Source organism: Salvelinus sp. IW2-2015, linkage group LG25 (genome assembly GCF_002910315.2).
Source record: "Salvelinus sp. IW2-2015 linkage group LG25, ASM291031v2, whole genome shotgun sequence".
NCBI classification, from domain to species: domain Eukaryota; kingdom Metazoa; phylum Chordata; class Actinopteri; order Salmoniformes; family Salmonidae; genus Salvelinus; species Salvelinus sp. IW2-2015.
In genome coordinates this window covers 10,817,048-10,839,999 of record NC_036865.1, presented here as the reverse complement: position 1 = coordinate 10,839,999, position 22,952 = coordinate 10,817,048, and the positions used below count along the sequence as shown (strand labels likewise).

The 22,952-nt window shown below is 42.0% G+C and overlaps 1 protein-coding gene across 1 annotated transcript in view; it reads right to left on the bottom strand.

Annotated features, from left to right (window-relative positions):
• Window positions 1–3,221: 3,221 nt before the first annotated feature.
• Window positions 3,222–22,952, bottom strand: part of LOC111951946 (uncharacterized) — a 30,729-nt gene continuing 10,998 nt past the window's right edge. Inside the window, exons 3-8 of the mRNA XM_023970316.2 lie at window positions 14,919–15,080; window positions 10,597–10,762; window positions 9,395–9,528; window positions 9,085–9,206; window positions 5,296–5,400; window positions 3,222–5,104 (exon numbers count right to left, since the gene is read on the bottom strand). Coding sequence (XP_023826084.1) covers window positions 5,304–5,400; window positions 9,085–9,206; window positions 9,395–9,528; window positions 10,597–10,762; window positions 14,919–15,080 — 681 coding nt within the window. The 3' untranslated portion in view covers window positions 3,222–5,104; window positions 5,296–5,303. The remainder of the gene's footprint in view (window positions 5,105–5,295; window positions 5,401–9,084; window positions 9,207–9,394; window positions 9,529–10,596; window positions 10,763–14,918; window positions 15,081–22,952) is intronic.

Here is a 22,952-nt window from a genome sequence, read left to right as displayed (position 1 = left end):
CTGACACCCTAGGCCCACTCCAATTTGCTTACCGCCCCAAAAGGTCCACAGACGACGCAATCACACTGCGCACTGCCCTAACCCATCTGGACAAGAGGAATACCTATGTAAGAATGCTGTTCATCGACTACAACTCAGCATTTAACACCATAGTACCCTCCAAACTCGRCATTAAGCTCGAGARCCTGGGTCTCGACCCCYCCCTGTGCAACTGGGTCCTGGACTTCCTGACGGGCCGCCCCCAGGTGGTGAGGGTAGGTAACAACATCTCCACCCCGCTGATCCTCAACACTGGGGCCCCACAAGGGTGCGTTCTCAGCCCTCTCCTGTACTCCATGATCACCCATGACTGCGTGGCCATGCACGCCTCCAACTCAATCATCAAGTTTGCAGACGACACTACAGTGGTAGGCTTGATTACCAACAGCGACGAGACGGCCTACAGGAAGGAGGTGAGGGCCCTCGGAGTGTGGTGTCAGGAAAATAACCTCACACTCAATGTCAACAAAACAAAGGAGATGATCGTGGACTTCAGAAAACAGCAGAGGGAGCAGCCCCCTATCCACATCGATGGGACAGTAGTGGAGAAGGTGGAAAGTTTTAAGTTCCTCGGCGTACACATCACGGACAAACTGAATTGGTCCACCCACACAGACAGCGTGGTGAAGAAGGTGCCGCAGCGCCTCTTAAACCTCAGGAGGCTGAAGAAATCCGGCTTGTCACCAAAAACACTCACAAACTTTTACAGATGCACAATCGAGAGCATCCTGTCGGGCTGTATCACCGCCTGGTACGGCAACTGCTCCACCCACAACCGTAAGGCTCTCCAGAGGGTAGTGAGGTCTGCACAACGCATCACCGGGGGCAAACTACCTGCCCTCCAGGACACCTACACCACCCGATGTCACAGGAAGGCCAAAAAGATCATCAAGGACAACAACCACCCGAGCCACTGCCTGTTCACCCCGCTATCATCCAGAAGGCGAGGTCAGTACAGGTGCATCAAAGCGGGGACTGAGATACTGAAAAACAGCTTCTATCTCAAGGCCATCAGACTGTTAAACAGCCATCACTAACATTGAGTGGCTGCTGCCAACATACTGACTCATCTCTAGCCACTTTAATAATGAAAATTGATGTAATAAATGTATCACTAGCCACTTTAAACAATGCCACTTTATATAATGTTTACATAACCTACATTACTCATCTCATATGTATATACGGTACTCTATACCATATACTGCATCTTGCCTATGCCGTTCGGCCATCACTCATTCATATATTTTTATGTACATATTTATTCATTCCTTTTAACTTGTGTGTATAAGGTAGTTGTTGTGAAATTGCTAGGTTAGATTACTTTAATTTTCCACACACAGTCTGTGCCTGTATTTAGTTTTCATGCTAGTGATGGCCGAGAATCCACTCTCACATAGATACGTGGTTGCAAAGGGCATCAGTGTCTGAACAGCGCAATTTTCCAAGGCAGGATACTCTGAGTGCATCCCAATCCAGAAATCTGGCAGTGGCTTCTGATTAAGTTAGATTTTCACAGAACCGCTTGTTGCAATTTCGATGAGGCTCTCTTGTTCAGATATCGGTAAGTGGACTGAAGGCAGGGCATGAAAGGGATAACAAATCCAGTTGTTTGTGTCATCCGTTTTGGGAAAGTACCAGCGTAATTGCGCACCCAACTCACTCAGGTGCTTCGCTATGTCACACTACATTGTTCGTAAGCTTGAGTTCATTTGCACACAAAAAATTATACAATGATGGAAAGACCTGTGTGTTGTCCTTGTTAATGCAGACAGAGAAGAGCTCCAACTTCTTAATCATAGCCTCAATTTTGTCCCGCACATTGAATARAGTCCCTGTAATCCTAGATTCAGACATTCAGGCGAGAAAAAACGTCATCCAGATAGGCCAGTCGTGTGAGAAACTCGTCATCATGCAAGCGGTCAGACAAGTCAAAATTATGGTCAGTAAAGAAAACTTTAAGCTTGTCTCTCAATTAAAAAAACGTGTCAATACTTTGCCCCTTGATAACCAGCGCACTTCTGTATATTGTAAAAACYTTACATGGTCGCTGCCCATATCATTGCATAGTGCAGAAAATACACGAGAGTTCAGGGGCCTTGCTTTAACACAGTTAACCATTTTTTTCCAAAGCGTCTGTCAAGCAATCAGGCATTCCCTTGGCAGCAAAAGCCTTTCGGTAGATACTGCAGTGTACCCAAGTGGCATCATGAGCAACTGCTTGCACGTGCATTACCACTCCACTATGCCTCCCTGTCATGGCTTTTGCGCCATCAGTACAGATACCAACATGAGCAGCAGCTACATACAGACCGTTAGTGGAATTTCCTCGAGACAGTAACGGTTAATGTGATTGGATGTTAATTATTTGACTAGGCTACCTGTATTTGACATTGTGTTGTTATTTCACTGAACACTAGATGGTTTAATTTTATTTGTGTCAGTGAAACGAGGCTTCTCAGGCGAGAAATAAACCTCACCCAAATGTATAGACTGTTTGAAAATGTGAAGGAATTMTTAACAAAAATGTGAATCACATTTTTATTTGGCGTACCCCAGATGGTATTGCGCGTACCCCAGTTTGGGAATACCTGGTATAGGGCTGTTTGTTGTTGTCCTTCTCTCAGCTGTGAGTGAGTTAGCTTGCTTTGCTCCGTATGTTGTAGTCATMTAATATTGTATAGTATCCTTTCAATACCCATAGATCCAGTTAGAGTTTTTGTCTTTGATACAGACCTACTTTACCATGATGTGGCGATCAAAGAGTTTCCTTTCATCTTCGCTATAGTGACAGATACCCTTCTGTGTTTCCAGGGTCGGATTCTGTCTTTTATCCAACAAATGTTCAGCCTGGACAGAAAGAGGTATGAATCTCCCGAGTCACTGGCTGTGAAGGTCCTCTCTAATTGGAAAAGGCTGGTCCGCTTCCTGCAGTTCTACCTGGATGAGAATAAGTATTCATTACTTATTAGTATGAATCATAAAGAGAGGGGAATCTCTGTCTAAGGACACACAGTTGAGTGTATCTTTCCACTTATTTGCAAGATCAGCTAGTTTCTAATGAGGTAGTGCTCTTTACGTCCTTCTTTCTATGAGAAACATGATTTGCTTCATATCCTGTGAGAGGTCAGTGAGTGATCTAAAATGAACTCAAAGCACAGAAACACAGCATACATTTCATGTCTTAGGAAATGTCAACTTTATTTTGAAAAATAACTTTGAATAATGATGCAATATGCATATTGAGATGTTTCATCCATTGCAGTAAATTGTACAATATACAATATACAGATATCACTATCTTTTGTCTTTAGTTACCAGCCCGACAAATGTATCATACATATTGACATCATTTACTGCCTCTCAGTTGCAACACATTTATATTCTACTTGATTAGAGTATTTAGAGGTACATGAATTCAGTATGATACAGTTAGAGAATGAGTACATTATTATTTTAATAGTACTACATGATGACATTATGTAGAACTCATTAGTGTTGTACTACACTCTAGTTCCCGTTGCTGAAGTACATACTGGATAACTAACTATTGCTTGCATTCTTTCTGTGGGATTAGTGTCTTTTAAATTTGATTAACTCCATTCCTGTCATTAACACAATGGACAGTTTTGAGCAGTTGAAATTAGCTGCTGCTGTATTTCAGGTAGGTGTCAAGGCTTTAAAGCCAATTTAATAATCCTTTCCAAAGTTTCTGTGTGAAACTTACCTTCTTTAGTTGCCCAGTGAGATTTCCAAAGCACCGTGGCACTTGTTTCGCCTGTCTGTTATCAAATAACCTCATAGTGATGTAACAGTGGTGTAGAAAAGCTAAATCACTGTTAGCTAGTCAAACCAGACTTGCATGTCCCGACCAAAAACAATATATATCTTGAAGATGATCAAGAGCAACAGCAGACTCTGATAAATCACATCTTGTAGTGATATCAATTGATATAAAAAAAAATATTGACTGTTTTTTTAACATAAATGTTTGACAGGAACATTAAAATACCTTAGGGCAATGCATCACAAACGTCATCGTAACATCTGACAGCAGTTTTTATCTTTAGGGATCTTGAACCTCTCTCCAAAAATGATAACTTTCCATATAGACATAGGAATTTACAGACATAACTCCCCTCTTGTACATACATACTGACAGTTACACACTACATGAACATGTGTTATGTACAGCACAATCACACAACATATACACCACAATCTGTCATCCATGTATGGTACATATTGCAAACACCTAGCCTATATAGGCCTACACTCAAAACAAGAAGATAAATCACACTAAATATGTTGTATAGATTCTGATAGTACAATTCTGAAATATGTACAATATGTGTATGTTTCACATTTGTTCATGGGAGCATGACTTGTTTTACTGTAGACTTCTCTCTCACATAATGGATCACCAGACATTTGTAAATAATATTATTATGCAGCAGCCATGTTCAATTGGGGAGCAGACTTTACCGTAGACGAAAGCAAGATACAGCAAGCAACCGTTTCTAATGTACTGTATCTAATCACTGTCAATATTATTCAGATTAAGTTCCTGATAATCCAAGTCTTTATTTCCACCCCAGAATATTGTCTATTTCTTAGATGAAACTACCATATCAAAGAGTTCTTGTTTGTTCCATCAACACATAGTATTGAAATGTCAGCCTGAATGAATAAAATACATTTAGAGAAGACATTAAGCTACCATATGAATTGTATAGAAAACGAGTATAGTACAAGATTAAATCATTTATATCGTTTTCATGTACATTGTGGAGTATTCTCATATACATACCAATGTTCCCTTATTTTAAACAATAACATCTCTTATTTTAGAATTGTATCTCAAGAGAGATAGATGTCTATGACCATCCATCTTTTTGTTTTCTTTTCACTCCTCACTCAAATTTTGTCATCCATCACAAGTGTTCTTTCTCTCATCCCTCCTTTCACACTCATCCTATCCCAGTCCAGTRAAGAATCTGTTCAACTTCACTTTGTCCTCCTCTTCAGGGCTGTCTCTTCCCACTTTGGGCCATCTGTTTCGTATCTAGGTAGAAAACAAAGACGTTCAGTGTTTAAAAAGTGTTGCCTKTTCACCTCTATGGATAGCTTTAAGATACGCTGACCATTAATCATATGATAGCTGCTAAATTAGTTGTGCTTGTACGTTCACAGCATGCTTCCAACATGTTTCACTACACGTTAGCAATATTTTGATTGTTTCAGAACTTTGTGTACCYTCTTTGTTATTGGGGCCACTGGAAGTCCAGTTTGTTCTGATGGCCCAAGGCGACCATGGAGTTCCTGTTTCTTCCTGGTAGTTCCACTGGTCCCAGGTCAGGGCTGTAGGGAAATTGGGCATTGTTACTGGTGTGCTCCAATGCTGTTACAAGGAGCTATGCACAATGGTTGAGACCAGGATGTTTTTCCCACATGCATTTATTTCCAAGAGAGGGTCTCCCTTTAGATAAATTATGCATAGAATCTCTATATCTCATTGGACCACTGTGAAATACATTGGGAATTCTCCAACTCCTCCCAGCATACCTCAAACCTGACACGGCAACCCCTCCGCTAATCGTCTGGGTCCGTGCCAAGCTCCCACCCTCTGTCTGAGGAGTGCCCCATCCAGCATGTGGAATAGGTTGAAGGGCCAAAGAAATAGCTGTTCTTTCCTCAAGCCCTGCAACTCCCACCAAATTCCTGTGTTCTACAACCTTCAAACAACAGAATACCACAATTCTTCCACTGACTCGCATTAATAAAAGAAAAAAGATATCTGAAATGATTTGCCAAGAACCTGTCATATACTGTAGTTTTGGTGCTTCCAACATTTTCTAACCCAAAATATCCACATKTTTTTTTGATCTACTCCAATTATGTTGACGTAGATTCCTGTCTGTAAAAAAAAAAAAAAAAGCTGACACATGAATTCAGTATGATACAGTTAGAGAATGAGTACATTATTATTTTAATAGGACTACATGATGACATTATGTAGAACTCATTAGTGTTGTACTACATTGTGTTTTGTTAAACAAATTAGGTAGGTTGGAGCCACATTGGTATTTATCTGATTTAAATAGCAATATTAAAGTAATTTTATTTAAAGATGCACTATGCTGAAATCGCTCCACCATTTCCCAACCTGGTCTCAGAGCATTTCGCATTATTCTCTACGTAAATCCGAGACACTCCATGTAGTACGATATGCTACGTTTCGTATAGTATGTATTATTTTGTGGATGTCCATCACCCATTTCGTATGAAATATTGCGAATAACAATTTGTGTTAAAGTTTTGCAAAACGTATGATGTGTTACAAATTCTACCTAGGTGGCTAGGAGGCTAACATTAGCTAGGCTAGGGGTTAGGGTTAAGTTTATGAGTTATTTTAAAGGGTTAGGGTTACGGGAAGATATAACTAACATGCTAAGTAGTTGAAAAGTAGCTAAAAAGTAGTAAGTAGTTGAAAAGTTTCAAATAAGATAAAATGCTAAAGTTGTTCGAGATGAGATTTGAACTCGCGATCTTTGAGTTGCAAGACATTCAAAATATACGACAACCTATCCACCCCGTAAAACCACCCTCCTTTCGTTCTTGCCTTAAGTAACCATCTGTCTTATGTAACCATACCAAACATGGATTTACTTACAGAATAATACTAAATGCTCTGAGACCAAGTTGCATTTCCTGGTTGCTAAAATTCTAATAGTTTGCCTAATTTCCGTTTATGTGACAAAACAAGCAATTATAGTGTAGAGAATTGTTGTACCATCGAAACCGCTGTGAAATATATTTTCCATAAGGAAAAATATTGTATTTTGTACAAAACCGAAAGTAAAAGACGCAAAAACGAAACTATAAAACGGGCAGCATAGAAATAGCACACACAGAACAGATATACAACTTCATAGACTTGCTTTCAATGACAATGACAGATATACAGTACCAGTCAAAAGTTTGGGCACGCCTACTCATTCCAGGGTTTTTCTTTATTTGTACTATTTTCTACATTGTAGAATAATAGTGAAGACATCAAAACTATGAAATAACACTTAAGGAATCATATAGTAACCAAAAAAGTTTTAAACAAATCAAAATATATTTTAGAATTTGAGTATCCACCCTTTGCCTTGATGACAGCTTTGCACACGCTTGGCATTCTCTCAACCAGCTTCACCTGGAATGCTTTCCAACAGTCTTGAAGGAGTTCCCACATATGCTGAGCACCTGTTGGCTGCTTTTCCTTCACTCTGCTGTCCAACTCATCCCAAACCATCTCAATTGGGTTGAGGTCGGGTGATTGTGGAGGCCAGGTTACCTAATGCAGCACCATCACCATCACTCTCCTTCTTGGTGAAATAGCCCATACAGAGCCTGGAGGTGTGTCATTGWCTTGTTGAAAAGCATATGATACTCCCACAAAGCGCAAACCAGATGGGATGGCGTATCGCTGCAGAGTGCTGTGGTAGCCATGCTGGTTAAGTGTGCCTTGAATTCTAAATAAATCACAGTGTCACCAGCAAAGCACCCCCACACCATCCCACCACCTCCTCCATGCTTCACAGTGGGAACCACACATGCGGATCTACCTTGTCACAACACAACTGATTGGCTCAAATGCATTAAAAAGGAAAGAAATCCCAAATTTTTACTTTTAACAAGGCACACCTGTTTGTTAAAATGCATTTCAGGTGACTACATCATGAAGTTGGTTGAGAGAATGCCAAGAGTGTGCAAAGCTGTCATAAAGGCNAGATGTGTCTGTTACTTGAACTCTGTGAAGCATTTATTTGGGCTGCAATTTCTGAGGCTGGCAACTTTAATGAACTTATCCTCTGCAGCAGAGGTAACTCTGGGTCTTCCTTTCCTGTGGCGGTRCTCATGAGAGCCAGTTTCATCATAGTGCTTGATGGTTTTTGCGACGGCACTTGAAGAAACTTTCAAATTCCTTTAAATTTTCCGTATTGACTGACCTTCATGTCTTTAAGTAACGATGGACTGTCGTTTCTCTTTGCTTATTTGAGCTGTTATTGCCATAATATGGACTTAGTCTTTAAAAAAATAGGGCTATCTTCTGTATACCAACCGTCGTACCTTGTCACAACACAACTGATTGGCTCAAATGCATTAAAAAGGAAAGAAATCCCAAATTTTTACTTTTACAAGGCACACCTGTTTGTTAAAATGCATTTCAGGTGACTACATCATGAAGTTGGTTGAGAGAATGCCAAGAGTGTGCAAAGCTGTCATAAAGGCAAAGGGTGGCCATTTTGAAGAATCTCAAATATAAAATATATTTTGATTTGTTTAAAACTTTTTTGGGTTATGTATTTCATAGTTTTGATGTCTTCACTATTATTCTACAATGTAGAAAATAGTAAAAATAAAGAAACCCTGGAATGAGTAGGTGTGTCCAAAATTTTGACTGGTACTGTATACCTCACGTTTCGATGCGAATTTTGCCCATATTGTAGCTTTAAGTAATTATCTCTAAATGGTAAGATGATATCAGTTGGTCGGACATTTTCAGTATTTTCAGTGTTTTTCTTTCTAGAAAGCAGGATTTGAGTCATTCTACAAACACAACCCATGACCTACTGCCAATGACAGTCTGAACTTCTCTTTCTACAAAGACTAAAGGATTTAAAAGTTAATAGGTGCACACACCCACAAAAGATGATGAAACTAAAGAGAGCTGTGATTAATTACAACTTGACTTCTCTGTTCTTGTATCATGATCAGTTCAAGATGTTCACACAACTTTGAAGGACCAACAAGCTCCAGCTGTTATCTTTAGTGACCTTTTTTTAGTTTCTTCAGCTAGAACAGACAATCTCAAATGGCCGACAAGTTGAGACAACAGCCAAGTCCTGATTGTTATGTTTTGTGGACATTTCCAACGTGGTAATCCTAATGTTTCTTTGTGTGTTTAAGAAATACTGTACTGTAAATACCGTAGGAAGAAATACAGTATTTTTTAGAATAGACTTTAGAGTATAGAGTTTCTTGAGAGGTCCTCACCAGTAGAGCTGTGGACAGGATCTCTTCAGGGAGGTGGATGTCTGTCCCAGTCTGCTTTGGTTTCTCAGCTTGGTCTTCTTCACCAGATCCTTCACTTTGCCCCATGTGTAGTTCTCACTCAGCTACACAACCAAACACACATATCTCAGCATTAACAAATTGGTTCTTTCCCCACTGTTTGGTCAGGACAGTGTGTTTTTAAATCTACTGTAACATTGTGTTGTGCAGATGTACATATTTGGACCGCAAACAGGGGTTGAGGCTGTTGTGCACAGCCCAGTGAGTCAGAGGAGGGATGTTTGTGACTCACCCGTCTGTGTGGGGCAGAGAGACCCTCTGTACTGTCAAAGAGATAGGAGCGTGTCTCTCCCTCTGTGTAGCTCCTCCGATTCAGGCCCCTCCTACATAGGGGCACCAGGGGCTGGCATCCGCCTTGGTCACTCTCTATAGAGAGAAGGAGAGAGAGATATGATATGAATTAGTGTGATGAGGGCTGGAACCACTCACTACTCATAGTGGGGGGAAACTATTATGACACATGGTGATGTGAATCAGCTGTCCCAGAGGACCCCCTGTTTTCGCCCTGCCACCACTTCCCACTCAACCTCCCCACCCCCTCAATCTGTTATCGCAGTACAGGGAGGACCATTTGCCATCCCCCTACTTCCCAGCTCCAGTTTCTAGAATCCTGCCTATTGGAGGAGCAAGAAATTCCTAAATCCATTGTACGTTATATGTTCCTTCCATATGCAGAATGCCAGGAATTTCCCTCTCCTGCTCAAGTAGTAATTTTGCGGTCTCCTCTGGACCACCATACTGTCAGGAGGGTAAAAACATTTGGCGAAATGACTCTGTTGCTGGGTGACTAGCGTTGCTTGGAATGTTATGTGAGATGATAAAGCGAAAACACACCTTGGGTGTCACCCGGTCACGTTTTGAAACCTAAGATTCACTCATAATGTTTTAATAAACCCATTAGATCCGTTTCAGGAAAACGTTGGGGAAACATGTATTTTAATTCGGTCTTATGTCGTTGTGTGTGACAATGAGGCCCGCAGGAGCAGGTTATTAAGTGCTAATCTACCTGCCAATGAAATAATCCACTGGTTTTCTGAGGGAAACGAAAGGGTTGCGTAGAAAACATCTGATGAAATCACTGTCAAACTGTGCCAAAAACACTTTTTGAGAATGTATGGAATATTCATTGGATTTTGAGTGAGGAGAGTTGACTGGATGTTGATTATGGGTTGTTATCATGTTATTTTGTAAAGTGGTTGTTCCACTGGATATCATAAGGTGAATGCACCAATTTGTAAGTCGCTCTGGATAAGAGCGTCTGCTAAATGACTTAAATGTAATGTAAATGCGTAGAAAACATCTGATGAAATCACTGTCAAACTGTGCCAAAAACACTTTTTGAGAATGTATGGAATATTCATTGGATTTTGAGTGAGGAGAGTTGACTGGATGTTGATTATGGGTTGTTATCATGTTATTAAGCAGTTAACTGACCTCTCATGGCTGTGAGTCCTGTGTGACGTGTGACCTCAGGGATGGTGGAGAGGTCAGAGAGGGTGCCACTCATGGAGGTGGTCAGGAACTCACTCCTGGAATGTCTTTTCTGCTCCTGAAAGGCCAGGCCGGCCATTCCACAGCTACAGTGCTGCAGGAAGAAGTCCTGGGGGACAGACAGGAAGAGAGGGTACAGGACTGTGAGTAGGAGGGACAAACCACCACATCAAAACAATGATCTTGGAGAAAACACTGCATATTAAATGTATTTGCAATCAGAATCTAGTTTTACTGTTTTTCTCGCTCTTGGGTCAAGGGTCCTCCAACAGTACTTAGTTGACTCAGACAGCAACCACCTGTTACAAAGAGTGAAAATGTGCTTTGGCCATCACAATCTTGCATTTTTGGGCCTTCTATGCTGCCAAAATGTTATGTGATATCTGAGTTTGTTTGACTATTTTAAACTTACTTTAACGTAATAACCTGATTTGTTGTTTTCATGCATAGAGTGTTTATTTTCCTATTTCTTTTCAAGATTGAGTTGGATTTATGGCAACCTAACCTAAAAAAAATGTACTTCAAAACTCTACATCAACTTATCCGAAGTAGGCCTAGCTATTTTTTCTCATAAGCCTACAACATATGCGCTATGCAGTTACATGTATGGTAGTTCATAGAAAAATCTGAGAGACTTCCCGAGTCATTGTTTAGAGTTGGAAAAAGTTCTCATCCGTTTATCCCAACTGAGGAAACTCTGGACGTCACATCCACGCTAACGTAAAATCCTGTTGAAGTTCAAACCACGCAGATGCCCAGCAGTAGCATAAATGGAATAAGATGAAAGCCTGGAGACGAGAGTTGTTTTTTCCTGCTTCATTGTTAACAATCAAACTTGTAGTGTCACTTTTACAGTAGGGGGATTTTTCATCACGTGAATGTTACACACTCGCCACCTGCACAACTTCAGAACCCAGAGCCGTAACCCAAGTGACTCATTAGGTGAAGTCATTTCCTAATAATTTCATTCTCCGCACTGAAGTTACCTCTACCCTGGACACATGGTGCAAACTCTACACTAAAATAACATAATCTCTGGACAGTGCTCTCTCCCGGAATTCCTAATTTGGACTCTGAATGGCCTGTTATGCAACCACTAGACGTTTATACCGAAAAATGGGTAAGCATGGCATGATGAATGACCACTGAAATCCTGCTCCACTGCTTTGTTTTAGTTTTTACTGAACTTTGACCACAGTCTGATATCCCCGCTGGACCCACAACCACACTCTCCCCTCTGTGAAGACACCCCCTCTACTGAGAAGGGGTGGTCTTTGCCCTCTCCAAGGACCACCCCATCTGTGTGTACTTAGCCCTTAGAAGGAGGCAGCTCCCACCTTTGGGGACTCAGAGGGCCGCCCACACCAGGCATTTGACCTCTGACCAAAAGAAGAGGATTAAACTGTTGGAGGCATTATGTCTCTGTGCACTCAGGGGAAAAGGGAAGGTCCAGAACACTCCGGCTCTGGAATGTTCCCTTCATCACATCCCGTTTCTCAATAACCCAGGGACAGCCTTCGGACGGCTCCTTTGTCTGAGGTAGTACTTATTTTAGAATAAGGAAAAGGGGAGCTTGAGGCCTGACAAGTGAGCTCATATTCATTGCTCACATTAGAAACTTGATTCGTTTTCTTTCATTCTAGTATTGATTCTAGATATGTTTTTGTGCATCTCAGTTCATCTGACTGATCGTAAGAAACCCCAAACCACCCTGGTCGTGGTAGGTTGGCTCTAATGCAATTGTCTGGGTATCTGTGTTTATAATGAGCCCAGCAGTGACCCTGGTGCTGATGTGAAAGGTGGGGTAGATGGGCCTAGGCACAGGGAACCATAGGTGTCAGCACCACCATTCGTGGGGCTTAGATGTGCCCCAGCTGACTTGCTCATCCTTTTGATGTGTCATCTACATGTTTCAGGTTGTGGCCTAACCATAGAAACACTCACAGCAGGGGAAATTATTACTAAACGCTTGGGAGGACAGCTGTTGTGGTCCTCAAAACCATCTGAAAATGGTGTGCACATCTTTCAAGACCGGATTGGGCCCAGAGAGAATGACACCCACACCTTACACCTTACATTTGAATGGAAAATTATAATTATCGAGGTAAAATCATATCAGAATTTGGTGACCTTAAAGAATTGTAAGTCCTGCTAAGATTGTTGAAGAGTTTTTTTTTTTTGAGAGCATGTGGTTGTTTTTGAATGAGCACTTTTTMGGATCTCTCTCACTGTCCCTCTCTCAATGCTCCTTTCTCACTGTCCCTCTCACTGTCCCTCTCTCACTGTCTCTCTCTCTCTCTTTGAAGACTTTGAAGTGTAGGCTCCTGCTGGGCTCACCCTTTGCTTCAGTGGAAAGCTTTTCCGGCCCCCAGGCCCAAACTGACAGAGCTAGTTTGGAACAAGCTCTCTGAAACCCCCTGAACATAGCCGCTCCGGTATTGTGCCAAAGTCTCAAAAGGAAAGCGAGACATCCACACAATGCCAAAGTACTTTTCTTTAGAAGCACAGGCAAATGTCACAAGAGAGGGGGCAAAGTTGAATACAATGCAATAAGGTGTCACCCAAATCTAGTCTGGGTTGTTGTTTTTCAAATCCAAGTTCAGATTTTTTTCTTGTGTTGAGCTGATTCCGAAAGACTAACTATGAACACTTTGAGTTGGGTTCAACCGATACTGAAACATAAKATTGAGGTAGTGTTAGGACTCTAAACTATACATTCCTAATTTTCTATTCAATTCATTTTCACACATGTTCCCATGTTATTACCATACAGATTTTTTTAAACAACGGCTTTTTTAAAAATCCATAAATAACCAATGGTATTTTCTCTCTCTGGCGTTGGTAAGATTACATTCAGAGCCAATTTATTCATCCTGTTTGGGAGCGGAAAGCAAGAGTGAGGAGAGCTGGCCTTGGGGTTTTATAGGTTATACATTGTTAACTGAGAAGATTTTTAGCTATTTTATGAGAGTTTACTGGAATGCTACTCTAAATGGTGCTTACTACAGAGAGACAAAAAACGTAAATCGGCCTATTTTAATGCTGACGTTGGCCTCGCCTTTGTGCATTTTCATAGCCACGTTTGTTTGAACCTTTATCTATATCTAATTTTGAATAGCTGTGAGACAGTGATATTACAGCTACAGAATATGATTAGCTAACATGGACATCATTTCAGATATACAAGGATTATTCTTATTTATTTTTTCAATTCTGGTAAATCATCTTGTTTGTATGATGTTGCTGGGGTTCAGATGTTGATTTTTCAGGTAGTCTAGTTATCATCATGAATGATGCACCATTGTCTCAGCCACAGACCCTAACTCCTCTGCTCTCTCTAAACAGGTGGCAGGAAAAGCCCCTGGTGCTTGTTATTAATTACATTGATATAAACATAAAGGTGTCTCTTTGCCATGCTATAAGGACTTTCCTAAATGTGTACCTCATATGTTTAAAGACTGCTGGACCCAGCTGGTCTATTTATTAAATAGACTTTCATCCACTTTCATCCTACTGCCATTCTGGAAACAGCTAAATGTACACTGGGACAGCATGAGTGAGCAAGGACGTACTGAGACCAGAAATGGTACGTGGCATGTCTAACACACCAATATTTATTTTCCTTGAGGCCCCCATACCGGACCATTCTTTTTGTCTCGAGGTCCCCACATRGGCCAATTAATTTTCCTTGATGCCCCCATTATAGGCCCAATAATGAGCATTCTGCACTAAAATCCCAATTTAAACAGGCCCGCTGGGCTAAAGACAGACAAATATTGGCCAGTCCGTCCCTGTGGGTCCTAATCGCTCACTTCAAGGCATGTATGGCTATCTCTGCACCATCTGGACAGCAATCAACTGCAAATCAAAGATCGATGATCTTGGGTCTGTCCTACACAAKCTACAGCGGCCTTTTACAATGTTTTTACAACAGTTTTAGGAGCTTTGTAAATGAGATAAATCATAATACCCTAACGTTAAGAACATTCACGTTGTTAACTCATTGTTAACAGCTTTATCTCAGTGCTTCCTCTCTTCGCCCTCCCTGGTCTGACAAGACTGGATATGTTATGTAAAATCAATATGGCGGAAGCCTATTTTTGATAAGAAGCWATTTTTTCTTTTTTTAATAAGACAATAAATCCAATCCAGATGCTTTAACCTAATGGAGATTCTTCTCAGAGTGCCCACCAATGACAGGAATCACTATGTGAGTATGCTGATGATGATACTGTATAGGACTGTCTGTACAGTATGTGACTCACCTCTTTGTTCTTGGTCATCTTTCCATCCTTCTGCAGACCACAGATCTGCTTCTGCAGCCTGAGGTTGTGCTCCTGGAGCTGACCAATCTTCTCGATGAGCTGGCAGATGTGCTCCAGGTAGCCCAGTCCGGAGCCCAGGGGGTTGGAGCTGGCCTGGTGGACCTGAGGAACCAAAGAGAGGAGGGGTTTGGTGAGCTTAGTGAGGTCATAGGGCTCTGAAGGGCTGCTAATTTAACTTTTACGGTTGAGAACTAGATGTGAAATGTACAGATTTTGTTTCAAGACACTACCACATGTTCTCTGAGGAAAGGTTGTAAGAATGTGTTGTTTGTATAGTTCCTTATCTTTACAATGGGTAACCAGTAAGCAATGGGATTTACTGGGCTACTGCTTGTAGGTAATTCAACTGAGTGTTTTTATGAGGGGAAGAGAGAGAGAGAGCTGCAATCTATTGTTGAGGTAAACGGTCAAATGATTCCAGTGGTTTATATCGCTCTGTCATTCCTTTGTCATGCCTGATAAAAGGCTAAACCATTGACTGGTCCCTGATCCACCAAAAAGTTAATGTGTGATTAAAAAAAACATTACGTTCTCTGAAATTCTTGGGTCCAGTCATAACATCACCTTAGAGGTGCCGCATCATATGCCTAAAAGGATCAGTGGATTTAACAAGGGGGTGATGTTAGATGATGTAACCTGCTGGGGAGGGTATCCATCCTCTCTGGTATTCAACTCATTTTTATTTCATTACATTTTTATCTAAACAGGAATGTTCCTATGGGATATTTTACGACTTGTTACATGTTAACCATATCAGTTGAGTTTGTTTTACTACTAAATGCATTCCCCTGCTGCCGTGGGCCACTAAGTCTTTCCCTAGCTTCATGTCAACATTGACCAGGAGGAGTCGAGTCTGGAAGGGATTATGCTGACTATATCATCCTGACTATTGCATAATCTCTCGTCATACCATAGTGGCACTGCATACGTTTGTAGTCGTTTGATTGATGGCAGTGGTGGCTGGTTGTTATATTCCCATGGACATATTCCCATTAAGATGTTCATCTTAAACATGGTGATGTCAACATATCGCTTATGAGGCCAAATGGAAATAGGTAAGTAAAAGGTCTGGGAAAACAGACGTGGTGCCTTTAAAAGGGTTGGGGCAGATTTTGTTCAAACTTCAAACTTATGACCGCACTGGTGTGGGAACACAAAGACATGGCTGTGTGCCATTGTTTGTATGTTTGTTTTATGGTGTGACCGTTAGCCCGAGAGGCGCAGATGTTCACATTTGCAGAAATATGAAAAGGACATTTTGAGCAAATATTTATACAATCATCCACATTTCACACAGTGTCCCAACAAAAGCAGGAAGTAAGCTCAGTGCGAAGCCTTTCTCCCCCCAGAAGGCTTTTCCGTGCAACTTCTGTGAAACTCCAGTAACGAACCTGTCCACTAATGGACACGCAGGCCAAACAATAGGACACGAATTCATAACAGTCAGGAGAACTGAAATCACTTCTTTCCTCTGACGGAAAAAGTTACCTTCTGCACATTACACACAGTCTTGACCGGCTACTCATTTCCCAGACAGTGGTTTTGAAGCATTTGTCAATGACTCATGGAGAAGTCCAGTACTGTCCTGGCTCTCCCCTTATCTCCCCAGACATGCAGGTGTCTGACCAGGGTCTCAGCGATGATCAGTCGGGTGGACAGTGATCAGGTGCCTGTTCCTTTAGTCTAGCCTGTAACCTGGCCATCCCAGCTCTGTTTTACGGGGGCTCATTAAGATAAGGAGGAGATTCCTCCTCACACACAGTAAGTCATGGGCCGAGGATATGGGACCGGTAGCAGTCTTCAAATCAATTTTTATTTGTCACATGCTTTGTAAACAATAGTTGTAGAATAACAGTGAATTGCTTACTTACGGGTCCTTTTTTAACAATGCAAAGTTAAAGATAAAAAATATTTTTAAATTATTGAAATAGTGGCGTGAGGAATAAATACACAGTCAATAATGAATAACAATGATGAGTAAAAAATAYCATGGCTATATACAGGGAGTACCAGTACCAGGTCGATGTGCAGGGTTACGAGGTAATTGAGGTAGCTATGTGTATATATAGGTAGGGTTAAAGTGACTAGGCAACAGGATAGATAATAGACAGCACCAGTGGGTAGAGATTTGATTAGCTATTTAGGAGTCTTGTTTAGCAGTCCTATGGCTTGGGGGTAGAATCTGTTCAGGGTCCTGTTGGTTCTAGACTTGGTCCATGGCTTGGGTGGCTGGAGTCTTTGACAATTTTGTGGGCCTTCCTCTGACACTGCCTGGTAGAGGTCCTGGATGGCAGGGAGCTGTACTCACTACCCTCTATAGTGCCTTGCCATCGGATGCCAAGCAGTTGCCATACCAAGCAGCAATGRAGCCAGTCAAGATGCTCTCAATGGTGCAGCTGTAGAACTTTTGGAGGATCTGAGGGCCCATGCCAAATCTTTACAGAATCCTGAGGGGGAGGAGGCGCTGTCATGCCCTCTTTACAACTGTGTGGGTGTGTGTGGACCATGTTAATTCCTTAGTGATGTGGACATGAGCACACACCCCTGAGGGGCCCCGGTGTTGATGGTCAGCATGGCAGATGGATTGTTGTCTACGCTCCACCTGGGGGCGGACTGTCAGGAAGTCCAGGATCCAGTTGCAGATGGAGATAGTAAGGCCCAGGTTCCCCAGCTTGGTAATGAGCTTGGAGGGGACTATGGTGTTGAATGCTGAGCTGTAGTCAATGAACAGCATTCCAACATATTCCGTCCAGGTGGATGAGGGCAGTGTGGAGTGCAATAGGGATTGCGTCATCTGTGGATCTGTTGGGGTGGTATGTGAATTGGAGTGGGTCCAGGGTGTCTGGGATGATGGTGTAAATGTGAGCCTTTCAAAGTATTTCATGGCTATAGATATGAGTGCTACGGGCGATAGTAATTTAGGCAGGTTACCTTGGCGTTCTTGGGCACGGGTACTATGATGATCTGCTTGAAACAAGTTGGTATTACAGACCGGGTCAGGGATAGTTTGAAAATGTCAGTGAAGACACTTGCCAGCTGGTCAACGCATGCTCTGAGTAAGCGTCCTGGTATTCCGTCTGGCCCCGTAGCCTTTTTAAAGGTCTTACTCAGATCAGCTACGGCGGTGATGGACGCAGGGTGGGACTGATTTTATCACCGCTCGTGGTCCGGGAATGCCCCCACCCTTTTTCAGAGCTTCTTCTGGCCCCATAGGTTCTGAGGGGGTAACAATGTTTCAAACGTGGGAATCGCTGGCTAGCAGATAAAATGCCAGGCTTTGGCCTAGTTAGAGAATGAGTTCTCACTTGGCTCTTTCCTTCAAAGTTGTGAAAGTGTGAAATAGAGAGAAAGGAGAGGTGCATTTGTTAAAATGAGACCTATGGGCAGGTCTTTTCCGAAGCCAATACACAAGATCAACCATTGCCTTGACAATGAGAAAAATTTGAGTTTGAGGATTTGAATATTTTTCTAGCTAAACATAGAAAATGTGAGCATGATATGCTGATATCAACGATTGTTGTGAAGAACTGAGGCTCTCCTCAGGCCTTGGTTCTGGAGATTTCCACTGTGTCTGCCGCATCAAAAATACTTTCCTAAACATGACAGTGTTAGAAAGGAATGTGGTGCCAGATGTGAGGAGCACACAGAGATAGGGAGAAAGATATGTGCTGTACACGTTTACTGCTTTTCTGTCCAGAAGACCCATTTGTTTTCAGCACACACAATCTAGGGAGAGAGTTGTATATCTCCATTGGCACTCTATGGGGAACACACTGTGTGTCTGTGCTGACAGGAAAAGGGGGTCTTGAGGATTTACAGAGAGACAGAATGTATGGCATAATGCCAATATGGGTCAGTGGTGAGATGAACAACCCCAATGATGCTAGCTACCTCTCTCTGTTAGCCACCAACAACACCTCACTAAGACTCTGGTCTACTTAGGTTTGTCTTACTACCTGCCAACAATAACCCATGGAAGTACTTGGGTGTCTACCATAAATTCAGCAGCTATATTAGTAATGTATGGCCCATTGCAATCCCTGACATTGGACTTAAATATTATTTACAGCACCTATCACATACTCTACAGATGTCTTGAGCACCACGATAAACACAGGTCAGTTCATCATAAATAGATGAATCAGTGGAATGAATATGAAACCCCTAGAAAGTGTGTTTAGTACTGTATATCATGTGCATGCTTATGGGCTGCAGCTGTGGAATTCGACAGGACCACCATTTCAATTAGCAGGGCTTGCCGTCTTTCCCCTCGTCTTCATTCTTTTATGACATCATATTTCACAGTGTTCCACACATCCTTCAACAGAGGGGGAAATATAGCCTGACGACTCAAACAAAATTCTTTCCGCTGCTCTGTTGTTCGCAACATACTTCCTGGCTGTTCTGCCACCCCTAAGGGAGAGAGAGAAATTTGCTGCCCTCGTATTCCCCAKATATCTAGAATATTCACAGTAAGCAAAATGTTGTTGAWAAGACGTCTAAAACAAGTATTTTCCAGACATTTAGGTTCTGAATTAAAGGTGAAAATACATATTTTCCGGATGTTTAAAATATGAATTTTCCGGATGTTGAAATCAGGTTCATTTTCAGTTCTGAATAAAAGTCGAAAGACATCATTTATAGACGTCTATTTTTGGACCAAATCGAGGCCTGTCCAGCCAAACATTGATGTCTATGATTGGTTAAGATTTGGTCCAGACCGGAACAAAAATCACAGTCCGTGGACGTTTAAATCAAGTCTGGTCTGACCACACCAAATCTGAACAAAACATGGACGTCTATAATTGGTTCGAGGCTGGTCCTGAACGCACATAAAAAAAGACGTCCGGACAGGATTTAAAAAAAAAATAGACATCCAAAAGACGTTGGCATCTGTCTGTGCTTATTGGGGTGTAGCCTACAGTGTCAGCCCGCAATGGAATTGTATGAATGTCCATCCATGTGGTTGGCCTACCATTTTGTAAACCAGGGAGTTCCATTGGCTTTATTATTCCTGATTTGCWGCGATGCAACTCTCCAACAGCATCCTGGAGAGACGCGCTGGGAATGGACAAGCCAAAACATTTATGCCCCTGCCTTTGACAAAGTAGGCACTGCTTATCACAGGTAGGCATCAGCGCTCATCACAAAACCCATATGCCACTGGTTGAGAGAAATTGTCATTGTTTTGGGGCAGAATTATGTGAGGTTTTATGTGTTGTTGAAGGTGCGTCTTGGTCAGTTTAGCTCGGAAAATGCCGKCCCCGTCAATCTGCCGCAATAGACGGCTGTCTAATCCTGCCTACTGGGCAGGCCGGCCCTGGTCTGAGACTGCCATCATTGAAGTAATTTGTGGTGACGAGGGGCACCAGGGGMGTTGTACAAAATAAAGTCATCAGCGGTGGATCGTCTCTAACCAATCAGAGTATCAAAGCCAATAATGAATTTCAAAACCTCCGTGTTCTGGCTCTGGCCCAACCCATCAGTTTCTGGACCAATCAGACAGCCCTGAATGTGTTCGCATTCAGTGACGGGTCAGAGAYGTACTCAGATCCAGACTCAGTGCGGAGAAGAAATGGAGAATAAACTAACGTCCATAGGCGTGGCATAGAGTTTGGCTGGAGGAAGGAGTCTGGGTAGCCAAGCACGGGGAAATATGCTTTGAATGCCCTGTGGTTCCCCTTAAGGATAGAGGCCTGCACGCATGAGATCAGACGGATAGCTAAACACATCCATATGATAAATGTTTTCTTTTTATGGTGAAATACAGTCAGTTCCAAAATGATTGGCACCGTTCATAAAGTTGTAAATATTACAAATACTGCCCTATATTGTATGCAATTTTTTTTAAACTTATTATATTGTGTTAAACTAATACAGTTGTTCAGAGAAAGAGATTTTGTTTAACAAGTAATACAAAAGATCTTAAAGATAGGGTTCAAAATGATTGGCGCCCCTGTTTTCAATACCATTCAATACAATTCAATACCTCACCTTGCGAGGATAACGGCACTGAGCCTTTCTATAAGACATTTTATGAGATTAGAGAACATATAGGGAGGAATCTTAGACCATTCCACAGAATCTTTGCAGATCCTTGATATCCTTTATCTGCGCTTATGGACGGCCCTCTCAATTTGAATGACAGGTTTTCAATAAGGTTAAAGTCCGGAGACTGTTGATTTTATGGTCAATTAACCATTTCTTTGTGGATGTTGATGTGTGCTTGGAGTTATTGTCTTGCTGGAAGATCCACTTGCGGCCAAGTTTCAGCCTCCTGTCAGAGGCAACCAGGCTTTTGGCTAAAATCTCCTGGTACTTGCTAAGGTTCATGATGCTGTTGACCTTAACAAGGGCCCCAGGACCAGTGGAAGCAAAATAGCCCCATAACATCAAAGATCCATCATCTTCTTTTACAGTAGGTACGGAGTTATTTCCTCATATGCCTTCCTCTTTCGAAGCGAAACCCACCTCTGGTGTGCATGGCCAAAGAGCTATACTTTCATATAATCTGACCATAGCAATGGTTCCAATCCAAGTGCCAATGACGTTTAGCAAACTCCATGATGATGAATAGTTTTACCACCGGACTGCCTGTCAGCAATGCACCCCTAAAGTAGAGCACGGAGYGCCCCCCCAAAATAATCGCCACCAGTCGACTGGTCCGTTAAAGGGCTARCAAAGGGTTTTATCTGGGTAACTATATGAGTAATTGGAGCAATTTGACACCTGTGTGATGCGTCTAGGTAGGACGTCCGGCCCTGGTTCCAGGGAGCGACAGGAACCAGATGAGAGAGAAAGGGGGGAGCTGGCTAGTTATCCAGGACAATATCCCCACAGCCAGATGAACAGGTGCTGTGTGACATGCGGCAGCATGATAAAAGCCCCCGCACTGTAACACATGCTCTCTCCACCTTTCCTTTCAGCCTGTATGCAACCGGGCCATGTGTTTAGATTCCCCTACTGTATGCCATAATACAACCTTGTCTTGACCGGGTCTTTTGAACGTGACATTGTTGTGAAAGGCCTTTGAGGGAGAGATGGGGAAGTATCTGTTAAGAGATGTGGGGTTTGAAGTCCGGCCTAGTTTTTCTAGTTTGGCCACCTCAAATTCTATAACTGATTAGTTGGCTCATTAATTAATATTGGATTGATGAAAATGGTATGTTTCATGTAAAGGATTTGAGATCAACTACCAGCTCTGGTGTCATCCAAGATATGATCTGAAGAGATAGCCATCTGTGTCCTGGGAAATTGTCAAAAGGTCCTAGATGTCATGGGCATCACTTTCACCTTGGCTTGCTTGAGACGGCACACCAAACTGTCCCAGGCTTACTCAAGCCAACAAAAATGTTAACTTTTGTTGCACCTAGTATCACTTATTGCCTCATTAAATCCATGAATAACACATAAAAATGAATAACACTTTTTTTGGAACAACATCAAAGTGTTTCAGTCAGATGAACTGTTTCACTATCGTGATTCTCATTTCCACTCAAAACCAAAATCATCAAGACATTGAGATGAAGGTGCATTTTGACGCCGTATGAAAGACAGTGCTGAGAGCTGATAGTGGTGAGTTGAGCAGCACATCAAACAGGTTATTATTGGTTGGCAAAGCTCCACAGCTGTCAGGTGCAGCACCGCAAGAGGACACTGTTTTCTCATTTGGAACATGAAAAAGAAAATGATTTTTTTTCCCCCAAACATGAATGAAAACACCGCTCTCATTGGCAAGCTTTCGTTATGGGAACGTGCCTCTACCTGCCATTATGAATGGGTAAAGTAGCGTTTTGTTGCTCAGCTATCTCACCAAGGACAAGTTGAGGTCATAGCCGTCATGGAGATTCAGTATGAGAATACTGTATTTCTTTTTTTTACCCATAAAGAGGGGTTTAAGATGAGTTATTGTTCCCTTTAATCTTATAACACTAGGACATTTTCCTATTGCAATAATGTGGTCTACACCTTTAT